The following is a 13,591-nucleotide window of genomic DNA, read 5'->3' as shown; positions in this document are numbered from 1 at the left end:
GACCTTTATATATGATTGAGGAATTTACATGTATCTTCGTATGTGTATTACTCAATAAGTTTAACCTGAACTGGCTAAATGACTATGTAATTTCAAGCATACCAGTAAATCTTATAACTACTGCTCCGTTATTGAAATCAGGTGCGGATCCAGAGGGGGTTCCGGGGGTTGGACCCCCCGTGTTTGGACGATCAATGCATTTGAATGGGGACATGTAATTGGACCCCCTTTTTTTTGTCCTAGGTAAGAACCCCCCTTTTTAAAATGGCTGGATCCGCCCCTGGAAATTCAGTCATAATACAAATCAAATAATTAAACAGTAATGAAATTTTTAATAGAAGTCAAGAAAGCTTCGATGATTTGGCTTTCTGAATTTACAAAATACCCTTATAGTTTACTTAACATAATTATAAGTCTAAAAGTTTTTGGGAGCTAAGCTACTTCCTTAAGTATTTTTTGTTTTTTAAAAGATGAAAATCATAAATTTTGTCAATGTGTAAATGTCGAGGTAATAAATAATACAGCTTCAGCGTTAAATGACTGATTATCGTTTATCGAATTCGTTTTTTTTTATTATATTGATCGTGGTTTTACATTGTTTACTTTGTATAGAGGATGTGTGTAAAAAAACCTCGACCATATGTTCATGATGCTCTGACGGCGTGCACAAAGTTGACGGCAACTGTAAAATGCGCTTTTTCAATAGCTTTAAACATATAATATTTATATGTATTTTTAATATTTTTTGAAGAAGAATTTTTTTTCATGATAAAATGATGAATGCATGCCATAAGAATCCACATTACTAGTAAGGTAAATTAATATTTAATCTATAAAGCATGAAACGGACATATAGAAAACGGCAAAAAATCGGTGTAACTTGTAACATTAAATTAGCATAAAATAGAGTTTTTGACCTAAAACTTATACAAATTTAACATTGTATCCCACATTTTCGTATAATAGAATTGTTCAGATTCGGACTCTGACATTATATGAAATTTACCGCAAAAAAATCAAAAACGACCATAGTAGATAAGTTTGGAATGATCTTCGTTATGTGTAAGAAGTAGTAATTTGGAAGGACTAATAATCAAAATGGAAGAATCGGTAAGAAAAAATATGTTATTGCTATCTTTTTATTTCCAAAATAACTTGGTATTCGAAATGTGCAAAACCAGAGGTTTAATAAAATCTGCAACATATGAATGATTCGATAGTCCAGACTGAACACCTGATTTTTTTTAAATGTCCAGCTATTATGTTACAATCTAAAGAAATGGCGTTTTGACGCTGTTTTCTGAAAAGGATCCACGACATCGTCGCTAATTATTTCCATTATACTGCTCGTAGCAAATATTTATTTATATTTTCAAAATGTGCATTTGCTGCACTTTCTTGTTCGAAAAAAAAAAGAAATATGTTGAACGTGAATGTTTAGGATTATGTGGTAAACTAAGTGTCCAGTGTTTTTGTTACGCTTACGTTTTCTGAGGGAAAATACCGACGTCGTAAATGGTTTTTGTAATTTGAAGACGTTACATTTGTAGACTCAGCTTTGTGCACGCCGTCTCTATAAACTTGGGAAACACGTCATTGGCTGTGTTTATATAGATATATATATCTATATCAAACTTTATTCTTGTTGTGTGTGGGGGTTGGGTGGGGTGGGTAACTTCACGTAAGCTTCGCGTATTGAACTGACACTTGCCCACTGCACTTGCCTACTATATTTGACTGTTCGGTCTCCAAATATCTTTTGGTGTTGTTGTTTTTTGTTTTGTTTTGTTTGGTTGATGTCTGGTGGACGTAAACGAAAGTGACGCGTTTTATGCATATCACTACTTTTTAAAAATGAGAATATGTACACTGGTGTGAGTGTCAATGAGACAGCTCTGCATTCAAGTGAGAATTTGTGTAAAGTAAATCAAACAGAAAAAAAGCAACGGTCTTATCTATATAAAAAACGTCAGCCTCAGAACTTGTCCTCGGAATAGTTCACCATTATGATACAATGTTGATTGTTGTACCCCTATTTTTTGACATTATGAGGGGGGACAGGGGTAAGGGAGACCGTGAGGGAGAAAGGGGGTAGGAGAAAGGAGAGGAAGGCTGGGAGAAAGGAGAAACAGTTGGAGAAAGGAGAATTTTTTTTAATTTATCTCAAAAGAAGATGTTTTATTCTAATGGGAGAAAGGAGAAGAGGGGTGGGAGAAGGGAGAAGGTTACCCCCTGTCCTCCCCCTCTATTATGTTTATTTGTTTTTATCACACATTGTTGTCAATATAATGTAATGCAACTGTTATACTAATGGATTGTTTATCAATGCGTGTGACATAAATCTTCACCAACGGCCTACAATAAAAAATAAAAGTTAATTCATTTAGGGCAGTGAGCGTTGCAAAATCCACAAAAAAGGGCGGGGATTTTATATCCAAGCTCATTCCGACTTGACGTGAATTCAAGCTTACTATTTTATACATCCCGTCCATCCAAACGTACAGTTTTCTACATGTTTTCCAGAAAAAATCTGTTTATCAAATTTTAAGAATCAAATAAACTTTTAGAATGGATGCAATAATGACCATGTTAAGTTATAGTTATTGACCAAGCAAGTCGGTATATTGGATTTAACCTGCACAGCTTGGGTGACCCTGATTAACCCGAACGACGTAGGCGTTCAGGTTAAAGGGTCACAGGAAACATGTCACACCCCTTTCAGGATCTAGGAAATGCCCCTATAGGTAAAAATAGATTTGAACTGTGCAGAATAATTCACACCTTAGCTGTGCATTATTCAGATTATAGCACAGTCAGAACAAAGAGATTTTACCCATAGCATGTGTTAACATAATCTACTTGAACGCTTAAACCATGTATCCCAAAAATGAAATTTAGGTATAGCAAACTTATTGACTTTATTTACACACACACACACACATACATTTACATGTATCGAATTTTACAAGATTGGATTTAAAAAGTTGTTTTCACTTTCAGCAAATAGAATGAAGTTCTTTCCATTTAGTAACAAAACGGTATGTTTATGTAAATTTTGTAACATATTACGTACTTCAATCATTTTAAATAAATGAAAAAAAACCCAACAAAATCACTTCTAATACCAATTTCAACAGATATAGATTTTTATATTTTTTAATATTTTTATTTGTTTTTAACTTAACCGTGGTACGTATCAGTGATAATAATTGCTATGTTCAATGTATTGTTACTTTATAATGTAACAAGAGGCTGTCAAAACGACAGCAAACCGGATTTATTAACATTAATTTGTGTCCTGGCAATATCACTAGAACCATTACTGATGATTGGTGAAAGTGAAAATCGTCAATATCAAATTTGACCTCTATTTTGTCATCAGTATCAACATATTAAAATTTGAAAAGCTTAGATTGAATGGTTTGTGAGTAAATGCAACAACGTGAATGGAAACACCTTTTTACGATCTTTCAAGAACCATAACTCCTGAACGGTAAAAGTCAAAATCATCATTATTTAACTTGACCTCTATTTTGTCATCAGTAACAACGTATTAGAATTTGAAAAGCTTTGATTGAATGGTTCATGAGAAAATGCACGGACACGACTGGAAACACCATTTTTCAATCTTTCAAGAACCATAACTCCTGAACGGTAAAAGTCAAAATCGCTATTATTGAACTTGACCTTCATTTAGTTGTCAGTAACAACATATTAAAATTTTAAAAGTTTTGGTTGAACGGTTCATGAGTTAATGCACGGACAACATTTGATTGCCGCCCGCCCGACCGACCGCCCGCCCGCCGAGCATCCCCAAATCAATAACCGACATTTTTGTCATAAAAATCCGGTTAAAAATTGAAGGTACTGGGATCGTTAACTATTTTTAACATATGCTGTCAGACTTCCAAAACTACGGCAAGTTTGTATACTATGATATAGTACAAAATGAGAAGCGAAACATAACCAAACGGATTCTGCTCAACATGTGACACCCGACATGTTGCTCGTGTAAGTACAAACACGGTGTTGTCCAATTCGGTAGGAAGTATTCGAGGAACAGTTATACCAGTTCAAAGTTTACATTATTAGCTTAAAATTTTCACTTCTCTCAAAATTTAATAGCGTGTTATTTTTTTAAATTGTGTACTGATGATGACTTAATTTCAACACAAAGGTAAAAAAAACACGAGAATTTGTCGTTTGACTTTAGTTATTCACACGTGACTAGAATGAAAAACGTTGTTTGAGTTTCTTCAGTGTGACATAGAGTTTGTGGTGTCCCTCCCCCATCATTTATGGTATCTTATTAAAGTGTCTCTTTAAAATTAATTTGAACTAAATATACACAAAAAAGTAAAGCTCATTGCACCTAACAAACGACAATTCCTCAATTGAAAAGTCAGTGATACACATTCCATGCAGCAAAGATAACAACAGAAGATAAATATAAGATGACAGACCAAAAGTAAACAAAAAAAAACCCTAATCACAGTTCATGGGAAAACCCACTATTAAAACTCGTAAATATACGTCGATAGTGCAGGTATTCCCATGGATAGAAACAAGTGCCTGTGCCACTTATGATGAAATTGCTTTTACGTTGGTAAAATCAAACAATTATCTGACATCCAGGATGCACAAGGAGAAGTAAAAATATATAAAATATTTATTTTTTTATAAATTGTTATTTGGATGGAGATTTGTCTCATTGGCACTCATACCATATCTTCCTATATCTATATAGAATTTAAAAGTTATACAATAAGTCAATCAGAGCATTTGTTTAAGAACACAATAAGCTATAAATATTGAAAGGTGATGGGGCTCCTTTTCGAGGCATTTGATTTTTTTAAAGGCAAGGCTGACACTGCTAAATTGTTTGGGTCTCATTACGAAGTCTAAGAAATCTATAATCTGCTTATTTTTTTTTGTTAATGAGCTGTTATGAGCTATTAAAGTCTTAAATGGAAAGGCAAACGGATGTAATCGAGAATATTTTACCCTGCATCATAGGAAAAAAACACTGATACAAATTCCTAAACCTAATCTACATGTAAGTACATCCTCTAGTTTACTTTATAATAACGGAAATTAGAGATGGTCGGCTTATATTGTAAAACATTAAATTGCAAAGTAATCTGTTACCAATGTCATCATACTCAACTGCTTCTTAACACACATATGTTTGCAATTTTATATGTTTCCTACAGACATTCCAGTTTGTTTACTTTATATACAAGAAAATTCTCATTTTTTTCTGAATTGGAGAACAATTTTTTATCGATAAAGATTAGACAGTACTTTACATATGAAGGTACAACTCGTGTTACGTAGTGGACATTTTGATGCGTTTCGTAGTTGACAAAACCGTTTCGTAGTGGACAAAAAGTTTCGTAGTGGACAGAAAGTTTCGTAGTGGACAAAAGACTGCATGATAGTTGTAGTGTCCACTACGAAACGTTTTTCTCCCAGACTTGTTTCGTAGGTGACCGTTTCATAGGGGACATATTCACATGTTTTATTTTTTCCCCACAATCCCTATATTGCAATAGTAACAAGATTGATTGTATTCATCAAGGCATGTATTATGCTGTACACTGATATTTTTTTCATAATTTTAAACCCAGATACTGAAGGAGATTTAACCCGTTTCGTAGTGGACATTAACAAAAAAACGGTTTCACTCTGGTCCATTTGATGTGCTCAATTTTTCTTATCAACAATTTAATTGCCGTTATATAAGCATCTCTTCTTTTGTAATCCCTAATGTTAATACCTCTTGCAAACAAAAATTACATTGATTTTATAAAACTGTTTGTTGGCAAATTTTAATGACTTTGTTTCGTAGTGGACATTTTGTCAGGGACACACCTTCTGAAATTAAAAAACCTAAAAAAGTATGTGAAAAGGTATTTATTAAAATATGTTGGCTCTAAACATACATTGTACATGTACTTTTGAATTATTAAAGAACTTATATTAAATGAAAATAACATTCAATTCTACATTTTTTTACGAGTATGAATGTTGAACAGGCTGTATAGGGACATGCCATTTTGGTTGTTTTGGACCATTCAGGAATCAATATCTTATCAATTTATCCCTCTAAAAAAACTGTTTCTTTGCTTAAAATGTGAAATTTAATTCAATGTACTGACTGCACAAAAAATTGCTTACAAAGATCAAACACATTTTTTTAAAAGTGGCTAGGACAAGAAAGTACGTTTTTATTGAAAAACGCCCGTATACATTTGTACATCGGAAACGAGAACAGGTTGGAGAGGTTGTATGCATGATCAAATATAGTTTCGGCAACTGCTGTTTTTAAAAATATTCATGAGGAAAAGTGATATCGGATCAGTGACTGAATATGACATAGAAATATACACTCAACGCGTTTTGACTGCTCAAATAGATCGAGTGCAGTATAAATCATGATATAAACGCATGGTTGGGTGATATAGTAATGTTATAATACGTATTTTGCAATGGCATAATTTGATGGCAGAAAGCAAGTATTTGGTAAAAATAAAATGATCATTGTCTGTTTTTTGTGAATATTAAAACATACCCGCATGCAACACGCACGTTTTGAATTTTATTTGTATTTTAAAATGTGCAATATTTCCAAGAAAGACAAATCTGTATAAGTGCAGTGAAATTCTCTCAATGCAAGCTGTTTGTAGCCTGGAAGGATTAATCAAAAATTTAACCGAAGACTAGTAACAGATGTTTTGTTTTATTTTTTCAAATATTTAGAACCATTTGACATAAGATTACTATTTTTTTGTCAGAAATGAATTTTGAATTATTTGCTTATTCATAGTGTGGCCAAAAGTATTCGTCACTTGAGATTTTTTCCTATATATAATTGTATATAAACCTACTTTTTTTTCAAAAATATATTTTGGGGTCATTTTTGGTTTGATTTTGAGCAGCAGAATTGTCACAGTTTTTTTTGTTTATTTGGTTATTTATTGTTTTGTGTATCATTTTTATTTTTTCACAAAATAAACACAAAATATAATTTCTGTTCAGAAATTCGCTGTATATTCAACCAAATCAAATTATAAAAAAATATTGTATGCGTTCATATCAAAGGGAAAAAACCACCTAAGGACAAAACTATAAACAAAATTTATAAACAAACATACTTTAGACTATTCTACGTCTTTTAATGCCTAGTAGATCAAAAGCCCACCATAAATGCCCTCAAAACATTTTTTTTTAATGTGTTTTTATATGAATAGATAGCAAAAAAATAAAGGTGACGAATACCTTTGGCCAGTACTGTATGTTGAAAGACATACAAAATGTCAAATCATAAAACTACAGATTGTTTATTCTCAAAGAAAATTCATTAGATTGTCGCTGCTTTTTTAGCTGATTGGGTGCATGTGGAGTACTCGGTGCAATTGAAATACTTGGACGCTAGACGTGGAACTGTAAACTTTTGTCAAACAGTTTTTTTTTTGGCTTAACCAATCTTAAAACTTATTACAGGTTTGTACGATTCAAATAATAACCTAGTTACAGTACTCTAATACGTTGCAGAATAAAATTTAATACGACATAAAATGAAATACGCCATGGGTCATAAACCACGTTATAACCATTATGCCTATCAATAATTATATGGAGGGAAGCTTGGCGTTTGGCCGTTCGATCGTTTTAACGTTATTTAGATAGATGTAATAGATATACACAAACCCTAAGGCGGATACACACACACGCGTACATCATCAGTAAACTCTAAGGCGTTTGTGTGTAACAGTATGATAAGTACTAGACTAAGTGTATAAAAGTGACCATTAGTGCACGATAACGAATGTATCGCATAAAACTTAGATATAATGTTTTGTCGAGATTTCTTATATGTTTTATAATTTTGTTAATTGCTTGGATTGTTTTATTGCAATACATCAATTATTCCAGTGGGAAAATAATGTTACCAATGCATTGGAAACTGTCGGATAAATGTAATATAGCTAAAAGAGAAGATATTGACAAAATTATTGGAAGATGGGGTAGGCAATTGATAAATATCTCTAATTATATTAAACCTGTTCTTTATAACATTTCTAGAGAGACATGTTTTGATAATTTTTATCCAGATTTTGAATCAAACATAAGAAAAGTAATAAACTACAAAATAAATACAAATGCGCCGTGTGTAGAAAATACTGATCTAGATCGAGACTATGTGGAATTGGATTCGATCAATAACAGATATAATGATATACCTGTGATAGTGACTGCAGCTTCAAGTGATCATTTCCATGAAGTCCAAGCATTATTAAAGTCAATTCATACAAAATTGATTCCAATTTACAAGAATATAAAAGTGATATTTTATGACATTGGATTAACACAGAAAGAGAATGAAGCGATGAAAGATTATTGCAAATGTGAAGTGAGGACGTTTAAATTTGATCAATTTCCACCCCATGTCCGCGTATTAGGAGCCTATGCGTGGAAACCGTTGATTATTTTCGACATCTTGAAGGATTTTAATTTTGTAATGTGGTTAGATTCGTGCATACGATTTTTAAATCACGGATTAAAGGAAAAACTCGATACCATTTTCAAAAAGACAAAATTAGTTGGCTTCCAATTACAACAAAGCCCTAGATGGGTAGTGTCTAAACACACAAAACCAGATACCTTTGGATATTTGGATGAAACAGAATGCTTGTATGATTATCCTGAACTCGAAAGTGGTTGGATAGTTATTTCCAGAAATCCTTTTGTTGTAAATACGATTATAAAACCTTGGGTAGGATGTGCCTTGACAGAAAATTGCATGTCCCATCCTTTCCCGCGTTTTTTAAAACCATGTTCTAAAGACTTGTGGAAGTTTTTACTATGGACTAAATGTCACAGATTTGACCAGTCTGTTTTGAATATTATTATAATACGGATATTTAACAAATTTAGAAAAATAATAGAATTTGATGGATCACGAATAGCCAGTATATCTAGAGGTGACAAAGTGAATTATTTCCCAACCTAAAGTTCTAATATATATGGACGCAGGACGTTTACGCTTTTTTACCTGCAACAGAATAGGCCATTTAATTGCTCTCCAAACAGTATTGTTTTGTAATAAAGCTGGTTCTTTATTTTACCGTGTGTTTTTCTATGTTGTGATGCTATGCTATTGTTTCAGAAAAAGGGAGAAGGTTTGAATCCATTAAAACGTTTAATCTGCAAATGATTGCACCTGTCCTAAGTCAGGAATCTGATGTACAGTAGTTGTCTTTTGTTTATGTAATTTATACGTGTTTCTCTTTTTTTTTAGTTTAGGTTAGACTTGGTTTTCCCGTGTGCATGGTTTTACACTAGCAATTTTGGGGCCCTTTATAGCTTGTTGTTCGGTGTGAGATAAGGCTCCATGTTGAAGGCCGTACATTGACCCATAATGGTTTACTTTTTTTTAAATTGTTATTTGGATGGAGAGTTCTTGTCTCATTGGCACTCACACATATAGGAATCTACTTAATTGATCGGACATTTCCTGTTTTTTAAACTATAAAATCTTTATCTGAAATCTTAATGGTTTGTAGTCATTAAACAAACTGAAATCGATTAAGGACACATTTACAAGTCACTGTTCTAACAAACTCCTTGAAGAAATGCAACACACTACGGCACATATAATACATACGTTTTTCATATACTAAGTAACTGAGTTATCCGTAAATATAAGTAAAACTAAATTGTTCATCTCCGTCCCCAGTCAATGCAACATTCAGATTAATCATTCCGATACTCTGGAAATATTATTGACTATATTGATTCATACAAATAAATTGGTGTGTGGATTAATGAAACTATTATTATTGCATAAAACATCACACACAAGACGATGGGCGTATCATGAGCTCGTGGCGCAGCTGTTAATAAAACGTTTAATCCCGCTGCATATGTTTGCACCTGTCCTAAGTCAGGAATCTGATGTACAGTAGTTGTCCTTTGTTTATGTAATATATACGTGTTTCTCGTTTCTCGTTTTGTTTATATAGATAAGACCGTTGGTTTTCGCGTTTGAATGGTTTTACACTAGTAATTTTGGGGCCCTTTAATTTATAGCTTGTTGTTCGGTGTGAGCCAAGGCTCCGTGTTGAATGCCTTACTTTAACCTATAATGGTTTACTTTTTAAATTGTCATTTGGATGGAGAGTTGTCTCATTGGCACTCACACCACATCTTCCTATATCTACATACAATTTATCTGTAATTACCATGGCCACTAAGTATATTATAAAATCTTTTTTCACGTATTTTCTAAATTTAGTGAAGATTTTCATAGCTTAGATAAAGATACTAAATTTATTGAAATTATGAACTGTTATGAAAAAAAAAATTCTTATGCAGTTTTTCTTTGTACAGTTGCATTTGAAATTTTGATGGTCAATTTTGTGATTATATGTTTATACAATTTGAAGTTTTATGGTGTCTCATAAGTCGTTTTTATGGCTGGATATTTAATATTGCTTTATTTCATGTATTTCATGTATTTGTATATTTGGGCGGATTGCATTTCCGCTAAATTTTTTTTAAGTCCCAATGCTACGTTTCCGCAAATTTAAAGTATACATTTCCGCAATTTGTATTTATTACTTTTCCGGATATTTACCTGGTAAATTATAAATATTTGAATATTTATTTTTATATAATGTTGCTCATTTTTATGTCAACAATATGTGACACTTGAACATGTTTAATAAACTATGTACTACTGACTTACTTAATTTCTTACATACTTTGATGACCACAAGGGGAAGGTTTCGATGTAATCAATGTATATTCATTCTGATGTCAAGGGCCTTTAAAAATAACAATTTCTCTTCATTTGATGACATGTAAATGTTTAATTTGAGTTCCTCATTACGTGTGCTGCTGTTATGACTTATCATAGATTTAGTAAATAACTTTCCTTAAGTAAATATTTCGTAAAAGGGCAACTTGATTATTGACAATTTTAAATTGACTCCGTTTTAAAAACATCTGTACAACCATCTCGATTACCAAGGGTTACGATCTATTTCCCTCCTCCCAAATTGGAGAGGAGGGAATGGGGAATGAATCGTAAACCTGGCTATCGAAGATGAGGCAAAATATTAAACTTTCAAAATCAGAAAATATTCCAACTATAGACTATTATAAACAATTTAAAAATGGCATGACATTATTTTACTATTTGAAATTTAAAAAAAACTGTTTTTACTAATTATATAATATTTTAATTTTGAGATGATTTTATAAAGAGACCTACATGTTTAATTTTATTTTCGGTCAACAGAATTGAATGTCGTTTTTGGCAGCGTATACTCTGGCTGAAGTTGAAAGACGTCTTAATAAAGCTAAAAACTGCAAATTTTCATTATTTCATGCGTGAGGGTTTCGGTTATGATTAAGGACGTCGTGAATGCGCGGAGGGAAGAGTAAAAAAAATAATCTTATCGCCTTGTGTCCTCTCTTGACATACCTTTTGAAGTGGTGACAATAACTCCACTCAAGCACAACCGGAAAATCCTCTCACGGTTTTCATTGCAGAACCTATTGCTGTATGGTATTTTTGGAGAAAAAAAACACCTAATAATGGCTTTGCAAACATTTTGCATGATTCCACTGTGCTATTTCTTCCATTTTGTAAAACATGTAACATGATAAAATGTGCGTAGTGAAGGAAATAGTTCTACAACCCATTTTATCCAAAGAGTTTTGCAGAACAAGACAGATGAACTAATCAATTTAAAATATAAATAAGATAGAAATTATATTTTTTTAGTTGTACCAAGATCACATAGAAACATGTATTGCTAGACCTCTGAAGTCAAAGAATATTGCTTCTAATTTAGTTTACCATTTCCACAATCGTTTGGTGAGCCACACACACAGCAACGTGAGAAAGATTGTGAATTTACACCTAAGATTATAGGTGAATTAATGATAATGTGGCAACCACTTTTTATTGTTCACGGGAAGCCAATACATTTACAATTACGTGGAGGGTAGTGATGAGTGGTAAAACCAAAATATTTATGACATGTTCACTGCATGGATTGGGAACAACAGTAGTTTTTGAATAGGGATGAGAAAACAACAGTTGTGTAGGTTGCGCAGGATGAAATAGGGATGAGGAAACTGTTTTGTAGATTGCGCAGTCTATAGAGTGAGTGAATGAGCAAGATAGTTTGATTGAATGTGCAAGATAGAGTGAGTGAATGAGCAAGATAGAGTGAGTGAATGAGCAAGATAGAGTTAGTGAATGAGCAAGATAGAGTTAGTGAATGAGCAAGATAGAGTTAGTGAAGGAGCTAGACAGAGTGAGTGAATGACCCATCTATAGTGAGTCAGGAATGAGCTAGATAGAGTGAGTGAATGAGCTAGATAGAGTGAGTGAATGAGCTAGATAGAGTAAGTGAATGAGCTAGATAGAGTGAGTGAATGAGCAGACAGAATGAGCGAGAGAGTGAATGAGTAAGCGAGAGAGTAAGCGAGAGAGTGAGAGTTAGTGCACACAGATAGATTTTACCTGAAATTTTAATTTAATTTATGAATTTACTAACTCTTAAAGCAGTGAATCTTGTATATTATGACTAGTTTATAGATAAATATTGCGTTTGGTTCAATTATCTAGTGAGTGTTCATGTTTTATTGGGTTTCTTAGTGAATCATTTATTTCAAGGAAAATTGGTGTATAATTATATAGGAATTCCAAAATCTCACTAGGAATGCATTTCATTACCATTTTAGCAAGTTGTCTCGCTTGGAGATATATAAATTACCCTTGTTGACCCATGTGTATACATAAAAGTATGTGGTTTTTTTTTATCAAATCACTCTCCTTTTTAACATGTAGGAAAAAGAGGGGACACAATTATCAATTATATTTTATGTTTGTACCACTGTATTTAAATTCAAGTAAGAATGTCTGATAAAAGTAAGACATTTAGGTCAGAACACTGTTATTTGAGAAGTTATTAACAAATAAAAACTAGTAAAATTGAAAAAAAAGTCTCATATCTCTCACTATAAGTATCCATATGAAGTTTTCTTTGTTTGACGCATATGTTACTACCATTACAATTTGAGCTTGAATTCAGTGATACAGCATTTTGACAACAGCTTTATGTGTTTTTTAATGTTAGAAATATATCATAGAAGGAAATTGAGCCAAACAGAAGTCACTATAACAAATTTAGTGCTGTTATAGGTATAGAACCACTAATGCAGGCCCGGTCGGAAGGAACATATAAGAAAGCAGTACATATTTTTAACAAAAAAGTTCCTACGCATAGCTGTATCTTTGCCAATTGCGGGTATATCTGGTTATTTGTGGTATCAAATGAAAGCTTTGGGACTTAGGATCACAATAGAACCCTTGTTGAGAGATTTATTTAAATTATAAAGAAGTACAAAAATGTATATGAAATTTTGATAAAATGGCACATTTGACCTGTTGTTCAGATCAGAAGTTCCTGTTTTTGTACTATCAAACTTCAGGAAACCAGTACACTCTAATATGCAAAGGAAGGTATGTTGATTTCTACCCAGTTTTGTGGTTTTGGTTGAGATTTAA

General features: G+C 32.6%; 1 protein-coding gene across 1 annotated transcript; it reads left to right on the top strand.

Annotated features, from left to right (window-relative positions):
• The first annotated feature begins 7,749 nt into the window (after positions 1-7,749).
• LOC134721071 (uncharacterized) lies at positions 7,750-9,130 on the top strand. Its single transcript, XM_063583782.1, has one exon. The coding sequence runs from the start codon at positions 7,832-7,834 to the stop codon at positions 9,014-9,016; it is 1,185 nt and encodes a 394-aa protein (XP_063439852.1). The 5' UTR covers positions 7,750-7,831; the 3' UTR covers positions 9,017-9,130.
• The last annotated feature ends 4,461 nt before the right edge of the window (positions 9,131-13,591 follow it).

This window comes from Mytilus trossulus, chromosome 6, assembly GCF_036588685.1.
Source record: "Mytilus trossulus isolate FHL-02 chromosome 6, PNRI_Mtr1.1.1.hap1, whole genome shotgun sequence".
Lineage (NCBI taxonomy): Eukaryota > Metazoa > Mollusca > Bivalvia > Mytilida > Mytilidae > Mytilus > Mytilus trossulus.
Note: the sequence above shows the minus strand (reverse complement) of the source record. Positions and strands in the feature narration are given on the sequence as shown.

What these genes read in the sequence shown, in the direction of transcription:
- LOC134721071 (XM_063583782.1), top strand. Translation starts at nt 7,832, where the DNA reads ATGTATCGCATAAAACTTAGATATAATGTTTTGTCGAGATTTCTTATA.